Source organism: Halyomorpha halys, unplaced genomic scaffold (genome assembly GCF_000696795.3).
Source record: "Halyomorpha halys isolate HHAL.00 unplaced genomic scaffold, Hhal_1.1 Scaffold769.1, whole genome shotgun sequence".
Lineage (NCBI taxonomy): Eukaryota > Metazoa > Arthropoda > Insecta > Hemiptera > Pentatomidae > Halyomorpha > Halyomorpha halys.
The window spans coordinates 170,155-185,843 of record NW_027112617.1 but is presented as its reverse complement, the minus strand read 5'-3'; the positions used below and the strand labels follow the sequence as shown (position 1 = coordinate 185,843).

Below are 15,689 nucleotides of genomic sequence, written 5' to 3'. Positions count from 1 at the left end.
AATGCATTTTTGTAGACAACAGAATAAGAAATAAACATATGTTTTTTTTTTTCTATAATTGAAGCAAACATCCTTTTATACTCATGATCAATACTTGATTTAGAAAACATTTAATATTATTTTAATTAATTCATTTAGTAATAAAATCAATTAGTTTGGTGGTTGCTAGGTAAACTTTGTTCACAGTAGCTTTATTACATGGTCATGACAGATGAATTTGATGAAGAATCCTGGAACAGTTTTGTGGCTAGAACAGACCAAGCAGGTTAATTTTCAAATTTTCAATGGATAAGTATAAAATTTTAAGTTGAATGTAAAATGTAAAAGATACTATATCACTATTAGTTTGAGGTTATAGTAAGTTCTAAGAAAGCAGTTATATCTTAAATCAATATAATGAAGATTTAATATGCTATTATTTCTAAAAAGTATTGCTCACATAGCTATATGCTCTTAACATCATCCATTAAAAATGTTGGTTAAACTAGAAAAAAAAAAAGCAGCATTTCCTCAATCAACTGTTGGAGGCATCGCATATATAATGTGTTGCTGAGCTGAGATTTCATGCAACCTATCAATTTTAACTAAAACCCATCATGTCTTCCCAAAAGATTGTCTTTCTCATCTTTATTATTCTCAAAAAGTAGTTTTTGGTTAAGTATTCTGAAAATTTGACTTCTTGGTAGTACCATACGTAAGAGAGGGGAAAAGGATATACACCTCCTTCTAAATATCGGAAAAAAGTCATTTTATATCCACCAACATAAGTATTCATTATAAATATTGAGAGTTACACATTCTATTTAAAATTCTCTTCTACAAAAAATTTGATGACAATCATTATTCGAGAAATTTTAGACCAAAATGCATTTGATGAAAAAAGATTGCACTGTGATAATAATGTTTATTGTTGAAAATAAATGTTATTCAGTATTATATGTATTTGTGTATCTTGATATTTTTTTCAACTCGAATGATGATTCTTTACATATAGTTTTGCATTGTCTAGAAAATTATCGGAGGAAGGATGTGGAAGATACATTTTATATCCCCTTCATTGGAAATATTAATCATGATATTTGAGATAATTTCAGTGGTTGCAAAATGTATTTGCGCATCCAGGTTTTTAAAACTAGTTGACATAAGGAAATAAAAACCATTCATTTTCACAAACATAAAAAGTACATTAAAAACTGAATAGCTTAAATAAGCCTATTAAATAAATTCTAGTTCTAGGTCTTCGCTATGCTCTTTTCTAACCACAGGTTAAACCTTCTTTTACTCACATTAGAATGGATCTGCTCTAGAAATACCTTTTTTGGAAAAGCATTCTCTTCAAACTTCACCACTTTTCTAACCCACCTCAATCTACCAAGGATGAGATATATACTAATCTAGTTCTCTGAAAAAAATGTAAATCTTCTAGTCCAAGGGCCCAGGGAAAAAAATAATGTTATTTCACCCCAGTTTTTTATTATTTTAATGGAAATTATGCATAGTTAATATGTATGTATAAATATTCAAAATTGATGACTCTGCCAACCATTGATGGGGGAAAGAGGGACAAAAAATAGTGGCTGTTTCAAAACATTACAAAAAATTAACATTTCATTTAGAGCTCCATATCTTTAAAACTACCTAAAAAAACCTTATAAAACTTCATTTAAAGTAAATTTACTGTGATAAGAGCCCTTAAAGAACATTTTATGTTCAATAGTTTCCAAAATATAGTTTTTCAAAAAGCCATTTTATTTTATTTTTTTTCAAATAATAAAAAGTCAATAGTTTATGAATTTATTTTGGCAAATATCATGGAAACTGCTGCTCCTACAAATGATGTACAAATGTTCATTAATTCTCAAGAAGTAGTAACAAGAGTAAGAGTAGTGGTTTCATGATATTTGCCTAATTTTGATTTCTGGTTGTACAGAAAAACTTTTTGTTTTATGAAAAACTAAATTTCGGGAACTTATGTAACATAGGAAGCGTACAGATGCCAATTAGTACCCAAATTAAAACTATTTTAATGTAATATAATTCAGTTGATAACGTTCCTCTTCATAGGAGCAGCAATTTCCATAATATTTGCCCAAATTACTTTACAAAATATTGATTTTTCATTATTTAGAAAACATACTGCTCTTGGAAAAACTGTACCTCAAGAACTATTAAACATAAAGACTTCTATTAGAGCTCGTATTTTAAAAAATTTACATTTTTTTTTTAATTTAAGTTTTTTTTTATAGTTTTAATGATATGGAGCTCTGAATGAAAAAGAAACAACAATTTAGATTTTTCTCAAATAAAATAAACTAAAGAGGGAGTACGAGCACCTTAAATACTTCAATATTGATTTTTTAATAACATTTACTGTATCCCTTGTATAGTCTAGGCGAAAATTGAACCTTTTTCTTACAGAAGATAAAACAACAGTTTTTCATTACTTGAAAGATCTCAAAAATGAATTTTTATAACTTCAGGAACAGTCATCTTTTTTTATTCTTAAGAAAGAACTGTAGTTAGTAAAGTCATCAATTGGTGAAATAACTAATTTTTTCTCCTCTTAGGCTCTTGAGCTGTATCAGCACTGTCATTCATTTTCTTACAATATTTCCACAAAAAACTAATGAGATTTTTTATCACATCTGCTAACTGACTGTTCTCATAGTTTTTAGAGAAATACTAGGTTTCTGATCTATATTTCAGCACTGGGCCAGCCAGGGCCTTGTAACAGTTTCTTTTCTTATTGTTAGGGACTTGTTCCTCAAATGGCGATGAAGGCATAAGAAAGATCATTAGGATTTTGGCTCAAAAATATACAGATCTGTTTGTGAAAATTACAAATTGAAGAATTGACTCAATTACAATATTGTCCTCACCCAAGCAGTAAAGGAGAAAGTAAAAAAAGGCAATTTTTCTTCCATACCATTAATTATCAATTCTTCTACCTCACATCCTATGTGCATTATCTTGAGCTATTCCTTATATTCCGTGTAATGCTTTTTTTTTTTTCTTTCTAGTTCAGCATTCCACTTAATAGTGGCTCACTAAATTTTCATTTGAGCCTGCTATGAGGTCAATATAGTCTGCGAAAGCCAAAACCTGTCTGTAATTGTACTCATGTACCATATTTCTACTGTATTTATGCATTTATTTAAATTAGGAAAAACATTATATTGAAACTACAAAATGGGGCAGCATATGGTTTGCACTTTCCTGTCTTTTCACACCTGCTATTACTCTAACTTGAAAAGTGCATACCTTAAGGTAAACCTTAAAGTTATCAAAATATTATGAAAATTAATACTTAACCCATAAATCAACTTATTGTAAAACAAAAATTGAAAACAGCTCCTAATTTGATGGATTATACTCAATTTTTCCTTGTTATCAAGCTTAATACTTGATAATTTTGATGGGTTTCTTTTTTTTTTCCAAAATTTATAGGCCTGAATTCAACTAAAAAAGTTTCATCAAAACCTGGGTGACACAGGTGGCATCTTTTTGTTATTTTAGACAATAACATGAACAGGTTTTCACAACAAAGAAAATTTCCTGTATTGTAAGTTTTGTAAAGAAACATATTTTTCAACAAGGTTTCACATTCATTTAGTTAGATTTAAAAAAAATAGTTATCACTAATCGGATTTGGAGACCAATTTAACTTAGGAAACAATGCTTATTTCAATATTGAAAAAATTGACTTAGGTTGTTTTGAAAAAAAAAAAAAAATAATATTTTCTAATTTTGCATAATATTTTAATCATCTATACATGGCAAACTATGTATATAGTAGAGCATTGTTTGGTATTAACTGAGTCAATGTGGTCCAAATAATTTGTTTTTACATAAAAAATTGTATTATAGGTAATTAATTTGTTTACTATTTACAGCTAAGATTATTAAAGGACTAGCATCAAATGATATTAAGAAAGTGAAACATTCATTAAAAAAAGCAGAAGAAATACTAGGACGTGTTAAAGATGGCACTGAAATCAAAGAACACTTAAGTTATGTCAAAGCAGACAGAACAATAATAAACCATAACGCATTGAATGATAAAAAACAGGAGGATCCAAGTACCATGACTCAAGGTTTCAATTTTTATTGTGTAGACTTTGAATTAAACACATTCTGAACCAGAGTTCATTGTATATATGTACATTTCTATTTTTTTCCTCTCTAGTAAAAACCCAACAAATGAGTTTCCTGTACATAAAAATCATAATGATAATAATAAATGGAATATGGTCCGGGTGCGGTCAAATAAAACTCAAATAGTAATAACTATTTTAATTAAGCCAACGTTTTGCCCCACTTTGCAGGGATGTTTTGACAGAAGTCAAAGTCAAAGTATACAATTCTTCTTTGATGTATTTGATATGGATTGGATTAAGGATATCAGGGTGTGGCTCAAAGGTTATAGAAAGGTGCTGATCAAGTATCTGAGATTTTTCTTCATTCGATTTTGTCCATGTTTGAGATACAGAAAGGAGAGGATAATTATAATTTTTAAAGTTGAGAAGCTTCTTAGTGGTCATCCATAAATATTTGTCAGTAGTCTTAAGATTTTCAGGTAAGTTAGTTAAATTTTGAATTTCCTAAGTTCTGTTTTTAGTTGGTTAGTCCATTGAGTATAATATTCTTTCTATGTTGGGTATCTAGTCCTGTGCCGCATTGATCTTGTGCTGCATTTTTCTCTCAAGAAGATGCGAATGTGCTGTGGCAAATTAGTCTGTAAGGTATAATTAATTTTACTGGTTGTCGTATATGAAAATTCTTATTGATTCAGTAAGGTGTTCTATGGCTTCATCAATGTCATGTTTAGTCTTACATGAAATTTTTAAGTCCAGTTTGTTTTCCCAATCATGACAAAATTCATCCCAGTCAACTTGTCCATTATTCACAAACTTAAAATTCTAAATAGAATGCTAAAAATTTAAAATTAAAATTATGAGGTACTGAAGAAAGTTATGATCCAGTTGTTAACCCGATATTGGAAAATAGAAACAAACTATCAATAGAAACAAACTAGCATTAAAAATATATCATGAAAGGTCAAACATTAGTCTAAAAGTCTGCTTTATTTGAAAAAAACCAGGTCACCTGAAAAATGAATACTGGTTTAACAAAGAAAAAAATAGAAAATCCAATAGAAATAGACCCTCCAATATAGAAAAGCCTCAACCAAGAAGATAGCATAGCTCTCTCTCTTTCCTTCCTTATCTGCTTCATCTATATACCCTCCCTCCCTCCCTCCGGATTTTTCGGCCACCAAATTTCCGATGCATAGGTTATCAGGGATCTTATAACCCTTGTGTTAAAGCCCCAAAAGTTTCGTTTCTGTTTAGGTTAATTTTTCTGTCTACTATCCAATTGATTTTCAATTTTGTTAGTTATATGTTTATTTTTTATAAATAAGTAATTTTGTATTTGAATTTGTCACATATAAATAAGGGATATAAGGAGGTTTACTGTGGTGGTATATATAAATACATTGCTGAGGTGAAGCAAGTGCACCTCACAACGATACGGAAGGCCAGGGTCTGTATAACCGCGGATGAGGCATTGAGCAGTGAATATTTAGGAAGCACTGCAGCGATCTTAGGAGACTTTGGTACGGTGAGACGGGGAGTCACTGATTCACGGACGCTCCGCCACCATTGTTTGTTGAGCCAAGTTTGTGTTGGAGCTGGTTTGTTTTTGGAACGTTTTTATCTACTCGCCAGCAGTCAACGTTTGTTGGAGTTGTTAGGTTACCTGGCGCTGTTTCTCACCAACTCGCCGGCAGTCATTCCGACTCTATACTCTTATTATTATTATTATCGATATGCGCATTTCGACATTTTTTTATTATTTCATTTTATTCATTATTTTATTTTATTTATTGTGTGTGATATTTATTGCAGGTCCTCCATGTTATTTAACCCGAACCAGCGAACATTTAACTCCGGGGAAGTTGTCGGTTTTTCACTTACGAAACACCCCTCTCCTCAACACCTTGTGTATAACCATTCCGACATGGGGTTTAATTCCCCATTTTTTTCCATATAAAGTCTTATACGTCCATATGGAAGCTCTGTTTGTACATGATATGTCGTCCATACGACTCTGTTTACATGGGGATTCCATTTGAGTTTCTGATCTCGGATTACTCCTAAGTATTTCACCTCTTTAATGGTATGATCTGTACTCCTCCCAGTTTGTAATATTCTATATTAAGAATCCTCTTCCTCGTAAAGAGTACAATGGTAGTTTTGCTTGGATTTATGCTCAATCCATGTTTTTGGCATCAATTCCAAGTAACCCTCAAGGCTATTTGGATCCTCTCTATCAAAGTTGCTTCATGGTTGCCTCTTATTATTATAGCCAGATCATCTGCATAACCTATAGTTTCAAATCCTTCGTTTGTTAGTTTATATAGGAGACAGTTTACCACCATGGTCCATAAGAGCGGAGAAAGAACTCCCCCTTGTGGACATACAGTAGCTGTTTTTATCTTTAACTCTGTTTCTCCTACCTTTGCTATAATGTTTCTGTTTATTAGAATTTCATTTATCCAAGAGACAGTTGCTTCACTAGCTCCTTTCCTCCAGGTAGCCTTTCCTATTGTATCATGTGAGGTATTATCAAATTCACCCTCTATATCCATGAATTCACAGTGCTATTTTTTTATTATCAAGAGAATTATCCATCTTTTTAACAAGACAATGTAGCGCTGAAATTGTTGATTTTCCCGCTTCATAGGGTGACTAATATGGATGTAGTGAGGAATTCCGAACTATTGAACCCCTTATGTATACATCAATTACCTTACTTTTTTCATTGTCTTAATTATAACTGAAAAAGAGACTTATTGGTATACACTCCTTTGGGTCATCCTTAGGCTTGCCAATTTTTGGGATGAAAATTACTTTAGTCTCTCTCCATACTTTTGGGATATATCCCATAGCATAACTTGCCCTGAATATTCTACCCAGTGCTTAAAAAAGCTTTCCTTTCCCTTGTATCAGATGGGCAGGAATTATTTTATCCCCCCAGACACTTTATATGGTTTAAAGGTGCTAATAGCCCAGCAGGTTATCCTGTCTGTGGTGAATATTTTGTTTGGCTCTTTCTGGGCTCTTGTGTTTGGCCATGGTTATTTCCTTTCCCTTTTAGGCTCAACCCCTTTATTTACAAAGGTGCATTGAGGAAAGTGGGGTTTTAATAACTCTTTCAGTGTTTCCTCTTGGGTTTCTGTCTCCCGTCCATGCCAGAGAAACAGTTTCGCCATCTACTGTTTTATTTACAATAATATTTACAAATCAAATAATAAAACTTATTTTCTACAACACATAAGGCTTATTTCAAACAATTTTATGAGAATTTTTCATCTGCCCGTTTATGTTCAATGACTGGTGCACCTGTTTACTACACTACCCTGTATTAATATTATTAACAAGTTAAACAAATGGAATATTTAGTAGAAGAAGGATCATTTTATTCCAGATAAGTGCTCAAAAGACTGAGCTACTAGTCCGTACATTCACTTTCAAGATCCATATTTTCCATTAAATAAAGCATTTTGCCCCATTCATGATGTAAAATTTTCAAGCAACTATCACAGATAACGTCTAGATTAAAATCAATTTAATATCATTGAAACTTCAGTTATAGAGAATATTTTTGTGTGTGCAATTACGCCTTATGTTAGTTTTTCCTTATTGTGAGCTTGTGTGACAGACTGAATGATTCCAACTCCTATAACTCAATGCTCATATATATTCTCTTTAGCACAGCTACATTTAAAAAATGTCTTGCCCCTAAATATAATGTTATATTTATATACGCCTAATATATTATACACGCGATTATGTGCCCAATAAAATTAGTGAGGAATTTATACTGACTTTTATACCTGGTAAACATTTTTTACTTTATGTTCAAACATTAAAAAAGAATTGATACCTATCTCAGAGTTTTTAGAAAATGTATATATATCCAACCTTCCAGTTGGAAAACTGCTTCTTCCTTCTGTACCTTGTCGCTTCATTTGAATATCAATTTTTATTTTTATAAGAGTGTTAAGTACATACCTATAATATCATATAACTATAAAACTTGTTTTATCCTCTGGATAATGTTTATTAGATGAGATACACTATTCTTTCATAACATATAATTCTTTTTTGTATTATTAGAAGCGTTCATGAGGCATGTTGAAATTGATGCTGCTCAGAGGGCAGAGCAGAGAAGATATGATAAAGTAGAATCTGATAGGCACATGAAAGAAGGAAATAAAGCTTTCAGGGGAGAAGATTATGATAAAGCGTTAAGTTGTTATAATAAGGTAAATGTATCATCAGCAGGTAATTAAATTTATAACTAAGCATAAAACGAAATACAATTTATTGGCAACATAGGTTTTCAAATATCAAGTGTAATATGCCAGTGCAATCATTGCCTGTCAGCAAGGAGCAACGAACAGTGGTTATCAATAAAAAAACCCGATATGTAAGGCAGAGAAAAATATTTTGGTACAATCCGAATAACTAATGAATTTTCTTCAATATGCCTACTTCTAACTTTATTTTATCACTAACATATTGGACAAAATTTTGATATCTTTATTCTAGAAAGAAAAAATTAAATTGAGGAGTATTCTATTAGACCAGTAACATTAGACCGAAAAAGGGCGGTGCTTGGAAAAATGCAGGTATAGCTGGAATTTGTTTTAATCTATGTATTCTGTCTCAAATAAGAGGAAACTCTGATTTCTGTTGTGAGCTTTAAGCGGTCACTCTCAAAATACATCGAAATATTCAACAACTCAAAAACGAGATACGAAATTTTGTACTATTAAGAAACTATTTTATGAAATTCAGAGCATTAATTCTGCGTGGAGTGACTTCCATAACATTAAAATTCGATCAAGGGGTTTTGAATAAAACGACGGTCAAGAAAGTGCCTGATTATTTCAAATGTTTAAATTATTCTATTTTGAATACTTTTCTCTTCAATCGCAGCCTTACGATCAATCTCATTACAAACATGTATAGAAAAATATTTGAAGATAATCTAACTTACGTTCTAATGATTATCTTATTTCTAGCAATTTGGTAAAGTGCACCTTCATAATTCCTAATATTTCAAAGTAAGGCGCTGTAAATGTTATATTGCAGTTAGTGAAAGTAAGCAATAAAATCTCATTATTAATTTTTTGTAATATTTTTTTTTTAATAAGGACTTTATTCCCTTTAAAAAGGTTCTAACAACTAAAATTAACAAAACTATTTTTCAGCGTAAAATGCTTCACTCTGATCTAACCTGGCTGTTGCAAGCAATGGAGATTGTAGTGAAACTGAAAAAATCCTTTATTTTGTCAAAGATAAAAAAGACATGGTTTCCCAATCCTGGAATAGTTTAGAGAAATGTCAGTTATAACCTTTTTAAAGGGAGTTTTCATACTATCAAGATTGGGAGTAGAGGCACAATTATAGTTAATACAATGAAAATATAAATATTGAAATGAACCTAAAGAACAACCAAGTCAACATAATGATGATAAATTGTATTGATGGCCAATAATATCGCATTAAATATATAACCAATCCTTATTTTAGGCTCTTGATGCCTTGAGGGATAGAAGCATACTGTATCTCAACAGATCTTTAACTCTTCTAAAACTTGGTCTTTGCCAACGGGCGTTAAAGGATGCTGATATGGCTTTACGCATCACACCAAGCAGCTTGAAAGGTCTCATGTATAAAGCTGAGGCTCATTATAAGCTCGGTGAATATGAAAAATCGGACGAAACAATTATAGAAGCATGTGAAGCACACCCTAATCAAATTGAATTAATTAAAGGTTATATTTTAGATTACTATTAAAAGTCTGAGTTAATTTTAAAGAGGAAAACCAACTAATCATAGCTGGTGTTTTGCAGATCTTCAACAGAAATGGACAACGCCTGTATTGTCGAAGAAATGAAGTATCTCCGAGTGCTTGTTATTTTGTGAAATAATTAACTTAGAGCTTAATTAATTATTTTTTGTTTAGTACTGTTTTCCTTCTGTGTAATCCAATATTCTACGTTCTAGTCATCATATTTTAAAGAATAACGTCACATTAGGCATTTGTACTATATAGAAATAGTAAATTAAGAATTAAGATTCCATTTAGAAATTTAATGTTGGAATATACTTCTGGTTGTAAAAAAAAAAACCTTACCGAGACTAATAGACTAACCAGAAGATTCAATACTAAAACATAGTCCACTTTATGAGATTTTGGTCTCAAAGATGCCTTCTATTCAATTATTTATAAACCTAGATCTCAGTCCAGACCAGCATCCACACTGAACTCGTAGCGCATTTTCTATCATTCTAAACGGAAAAATAAGCGATACTTGTCCTCACGAGTCTTTATAAGGTCATTTATAAATGTGGCGACCATAGGAAAACTGTTAAAAGACGTCTTTGAGACCGAAGTGGTGTAAAGTTCTACGTATACTAGTGTAGACGGAATACCAATACAATACTGTCTCAAAAGATGCTCAATATGCAATAATTCAAGACAATACGTAGAAAGCCTATAGAGCGTACAAGCAATTTAGACAACCTAAGTTTCATAAAAAAAATAAGTCGGCTAAATTTAAAATACCAGTATACTATTTTAGTATTGAGTAGGGTTACTCATTTATGAAGCAGTGCATATTGCAGCTCGGAACAAATTTTCACATTATTCAAGTGTATAAAATATGTAAATTGTTTTTTCGTGAAAAGAGTCTAAGAGAAGAGACCTTAGACTCTTTTCACGAGAAAACGACAGAATTTATTATTACTGAATTATTACATTGAAACTTTTGTCCGTAGTCATATAGAGCCCCTGAGTGGTTTTTACGATATATCAACCTGTCAACAACCGCTTTGAAACAAAATAGTTTAGGGACCAAAAGACTTTCTTTACATTTGCTCACTCTCCATAGGAAAACATCTTAACCAATAATGACATAATTTCATATTATAGTTACTTCAAAATTTAAAAGCGTCAAAAGTTTTTAGCAATTACAACCTTTTATCCACAATCATGATACGAAATAGTGAACGTACCAAAATTTAATTTGATGTTTATTTTATTTAATTTATCAAGAAAGCAGTAAAACTTGTGTCGTAAATTACACAATTCCACAAAAAGTAGCTTTTGAAAATTTTGGCTGAGCTTCATGTTCAAATCTTCAATAAATCATGAGAGTTAGTTGCACATAAATCAGAGCTCCTAGTGTAATCAACTGATAAATTTCGAATTTTTTATGATACCAAAAGAACGTTTAATCATAAGAAATCTGACTGCACTAGTGTTGGGGCCAACATATGCTTAGGAGTGTTTTTTATTTCATTACATAATAATGAATTCATAAAATACAATAGCTTCTTTTTTGTTTATAATACATTTATTAATTAGTTTTGTGAATTTATGTTATATACAATTGAAAGAAATCACTAGAATCGATCTATACCCAGCCTAAAGAAAAACGTCGTTTAATTTAAAAAAATAATAATGAAGGGTGCAATCGTCTTGGAACTAGTCTACAGTCAAAACCTTCCTTCCAACGAGGCTTTGGCCAGCTCCATCTTTAGTATTCCTCGGTAGAAATAGGATATTTATAGGCGCAATGGCTCATTTTATCAAGCTTCAGAGGCTCGTCATCCCATAATGTGTGTTGACTCACAACACAGACGAGCGTGTTATGAATCAACACACATTAGTTTGTATCAATAATTTTTACTAATGGACAGTCACAGAAAATCCTGTAATTTTTTTTTTTACTTTCTATATTTCCTAATTCCTTATTTTTCATTTCTAAGTTTTACATTCGGGGAGCGCGGTGGCACTATGTTAAGGCTCGATGCTCTCCAAGAACCCGGGTTCGAATCCAACTGGGCAGATAATTATTTCCTGTTACACTGCAGCCGTGTGGGTATTGGAGTCCTTCTGGGGTTCATCCAGCCTCATAAAGTGGGTATCTTTAATTGGGAAAAAATCTGGCGGTTGAGCGTCATTCTGAACAAATCACCTCTTAGCACAACCATTGATCTAGTAACTAGATACAGTACTCCCCTACAAAGTATAGTACCCTTAACACTACAAGGGTTGTAGCAGTACAGATTTAAATAACTTTGAAGTTTTATATTCACTTTCAATGTGTTTTTTATTTTTGTTTTAGATTCAGTTTATTGAAAATATATGTTAAGTTTAATTTTGACTATTATTTATGATTATTTTCTCCTATTTTATCTGTATTTATATATTGTATACATTTAAAAATATTACCCTTATTCTGATTTTACCAGCCCCTATGGAAGGCGAAACGTGGATAATTTTGAACCCCCACAGCCGCCACAACAGAGGGAGGGTATTATCTACAGGGGTACAACACAAATCTAAAAAAGTTTACAAACAATTGCGTGATGTAAACATGTCATTGACCAATTAAACCCCCTAGTTTCTAATCTTGCATCCTCTTCCATTCCTGACAATCCTCCGAAGCGTCTGAAAAGAAGATTGCCACGAGAACAGCTAATGTAAAATGTCATTAGAGTGCTACCAATGGGTAGTTGCTCTACACGCCAGTAACGCTCCATTTTAACTAAGATCATCTTTACTAAATGTATTATGTAATATAAAGTTTTACATTTCAATAAATATATTTTAAAAAAATTATATTTCTTCTTTTTATCTATTAATTCGTCTTCGTCCACTGTGACTAGGCGATGTTACTCTGGACCATCCTGCTAGGCAGTTGTCTTCTGGGCTGCGTTGGTGATGGTGCCGGAGCTTCTCTCCTGACCCTCCTCTTCTCCATCAGGTCCATCCTCACAGGGCACTCCTTTGTCACAGATGGTGCATTTCGGTGGGCCAGTCAGTGTACACTGGGCGAGATCGTGATTTTCGCTGCTTCTCAGGCACATTATTTTCCGGTCGCAATACCGCATCATGTGCCCGTATTGCAAACAGTTCCTGCACTGAACTGGGCAGCCGTCCTCTTTGAATGGGGAAACCCTAAACCGACAGTGGTTTATGGCACCCAGATTTCTGATATCTGCTATCTTTAGGTGATGTTTAGTCATCAGCTTCAGCAAATCAATCGGTGTTTTTCCCCCGTCGGGCTGTGTCCTGGTGAGGCGGTGCAGCAGTTTGAAGCCAGGGAGGCGTTCGTAGATATCGTTGGTAATATCTTCCAGGGTAATCGGAATGGATGCTGTAGCAGCTTTTATGATGGTGTCAGTAATAGTTTTACATCCCACATTGTAGGCGTCTTCTATACAAGGTAGAAACTAGAGGACTAAGAAGTTTAAGTAGTACAAGTGCCAACCAGTTGCTAGAAATCCGGTTCGTGTGTAAATGTTCTTTCGAATCAAACTTCCAGCAGAAAACCATCCGGTAAAACTCTTACCGTGTGCTAGAGGTCTAAGGAATTCAATACATGAAAGAAAATAACAAGTAAAAATAAGCTTAGACAGGTGATAACACGAGTTGACTACTCAGGTACGGAGTAAATTCCTATTGTACGCTATATATGCATGGTAGGTTTTTTAGTGCTGACGCTGTCGCATCTTATAATGGATTGTTCTTATATTCCTTAAGAAAAAATATTAAAGATTTATAAATTGGTGTTTAGTCACAAACGTATTTAGTTAGAACGTACAAAACAAATAACAGATATTACAGGCAGATGTAAACCATTAATTTGCACATATGATTTCGTAGTTAAACAGTTAAAACTATTTTTTCATTAGCAGGTTAGATGTAGGTTAGTTTCAACCGATTAGTTTCTATTTAATAAAAACGATATTCAGAAAACAAAACCCATTTTGAAAGGTATCCTACAATGGATGATGATGATAATACTAATGAGATTTACAAAGTATGTTCTGAAGGTCCATGTTTTCAAATCCCTAATTATGAACAGCCACCAGATCCAGACAAAATGTTCGCGATTGACAATTGCGGAGCTTATCTAGGTCAGTTGATGGGTATATTGATAAAACTTAATTGATACGTTAAACGCTAAGCTAATCATTACATATTTGATGAAGATCATTACTTATTACTGTAACGAACCACAATCTACATTTCAGTTAGCTCCAAGCCATATTTAAGGATGGTATTCTTCCTTTGATACAATAGACTTTAAAAAAAAAATTTTCCCTCTTCCTAGCCATTTCTAACATATAGGGGAGTTATCCTCCAGGTTTCCATCCAACTCTAACCAGAGTGTGAATATTGAGTCTTCATACCGTGGAGCCACCTAGAAATAAAAGTCAATCCACTCAGGCCGGAATCGAACCGGCGCAACAACAGTTATGAGGTTACCAAAGTGACAGCTGAACTCTCTCACCCAATGACCTCATAGGCTATCAGATTGGTATTAAAATTAAATTTTCGAATAAAGGTGTAGGATCTTGAGGTAAAGGATTTCTTGTTACTAGAATTCAAGGTTTTTCCAGTAGTGGGATAACATCGAACATTTTCAGAAAGTGGACTGCTCTGACCCAATTAAAGTAGTAAAAATATAATACTAATCAGGGAGATGGCATAACCCCACTCTCCTTCAATGCAAAAGTGATGCCGAAAAGACAACGCCTACGAAAGGAAGGTTTACGTTGTGGTTAATCGAAATATTCGCCATTGTAATCGAGAGTACAACAAAAGGCAGCCAGTGATTGGCTTGTACTCTTTTCCTAATTCTTTACCACGCCCATGAAAAGTAAATAAGGTCCGCCTATCTGGCCTCACTTTTTCTGCTCGATTACCCTCTCCATTACACTCCTTCTACCAAAAATACTAATCTAATAACTTTTTTGGACGAAATAAGTACCCCATTTCTAACACGGGTGCTCCTACAGTTAACCAACCAATTCTAATCACAGTGGGAAAGTCCAGAATCAATTAGTGGGTTCATCACGAAATAAAAGTCTTATAAGGCCGTATTCGAACCGACACTGCTTCTGATTTAGGGTTGCAAAGATGATGCCACGGCCTCGGTTAATGCGTGGTTTCCGTCTGGACCATATTTTAGGTGTTGACGTTATAACCTGATTCGTATCTATGCCACTTTGAGCTCATAGAACTTCAATAGAATAGGATCAGTTGAGGGTTTATCTCTTGAGTGTACGGGAGTTAAGAGCCTGTGATAGTGTTAAAGCCCAAAAGTACATTTTTCTTTCGTTAGTTTAATTTTATTACTTCCAATTGGTTTTTTATTTTTTTGTTAATTATAAGTTTATTTTTTGTTTAATTGTTGGTAATTAGAACTCATCACGTAAATATAGTTAAATAAGGAAGTTGTTATGATGCGAGTATAATAGAAATACATCGCTACGGCTCGGCGTACACAACAACATTGCGAAGTGCAATGGGATTAAGGCCTTTAGGCAGACTGATAAGGGAGCCTACAGTCTACAGTCCGCTGGCTGGAGTCCTAGTCTAGAGGCTGTCATAAAGAGAGGCACCCACCGGCTCACACCATAAGAAGTTTTGGGGTTTATTTCAGGACCCTCACTCACCAATCATCGAAATCTGAAGACGGCGGAGCTTCACGACGAGCGGTATGCGCATACCACTACTGTGAGTGAATTTTTTTTTTCTCCTTCGAGCAATTCATCATTTTAGCGCTGCGGCATTATTCTCATTAATAGTAGAAC

The 15,689-nt window shown here is 33.1% G+C and overlaps 2 protein-coding genes across 3 annotated transcripts in view; both read left to right on the top strand.

The window, feature by feature from the left end:
• The first annotated feature begins 51 nt into the window (after window positions 1-51).
• On the top strand, window positions 52-10,022 carry LOC106686056 (tetratricopeptide repeat protein 12). The gene is made up of 5 exons (XM_014429163.2): window positions 52-265; window positions 3,894-4,094; window positions 8,184-8,332; window positions 9,606-9,849; window positions 9,929-10,022. Exons 1-5 carry the CDS (start codon window positions 199-201, stop codon window positions 9,970-9,972), a joined length of 705 nt encoding a protein of 234 aa, XP_014284649.1. The 5' UTR covers window positions 52-198; the 3' UTR covers window positions 9,973-10,022.
• A 3,730-nt stretch (window positions 10,023-13,752) lies between these two features.
• Window positions 13,753-15,689, top strand: part of LOC106686052 (tetratricopeptide repeat protein 12) — an 18,221-nt gene continuing 16,284 nt past the window's right edge. For both annotated transcript variants that reach the window (XM_014429158.2, XM_014429159.2), the window contains exon 1: window positions 13,753-14,006. In XM_014429158.2, the coding sequence (XP_014284644.1) occupies window positions 13,874-14,006 (133 nt within the window). In that variant the 5' untranslated portion in view covers window positions 13,753-13,873. The remainder of the gene's footprint in view (window positions 14,007-15,689) is intronic.

Coding starts and splice junctions, on each gene's coding strand:
- LOC106686056 (XM_014429163.2), top strand. CDS start 199: ATGGTCATGACAGATGAATTTGATGAAGAATCCTGGAACAGTTTTGTG. Junction 266..3,893: donor GGCTAGAACAGACCAAGCAG/GTTAATTTTCAA, acceptor TACTATTTACAG/CTAAGATTATTAAAGGACTA. Junction 9,850..9,928: donor TCAAATTGAATTAATTAAAG/GTTATATTTTAG, acceptor GGTGTTTTGCAG/ATCTTCAACAGAAATGGACA.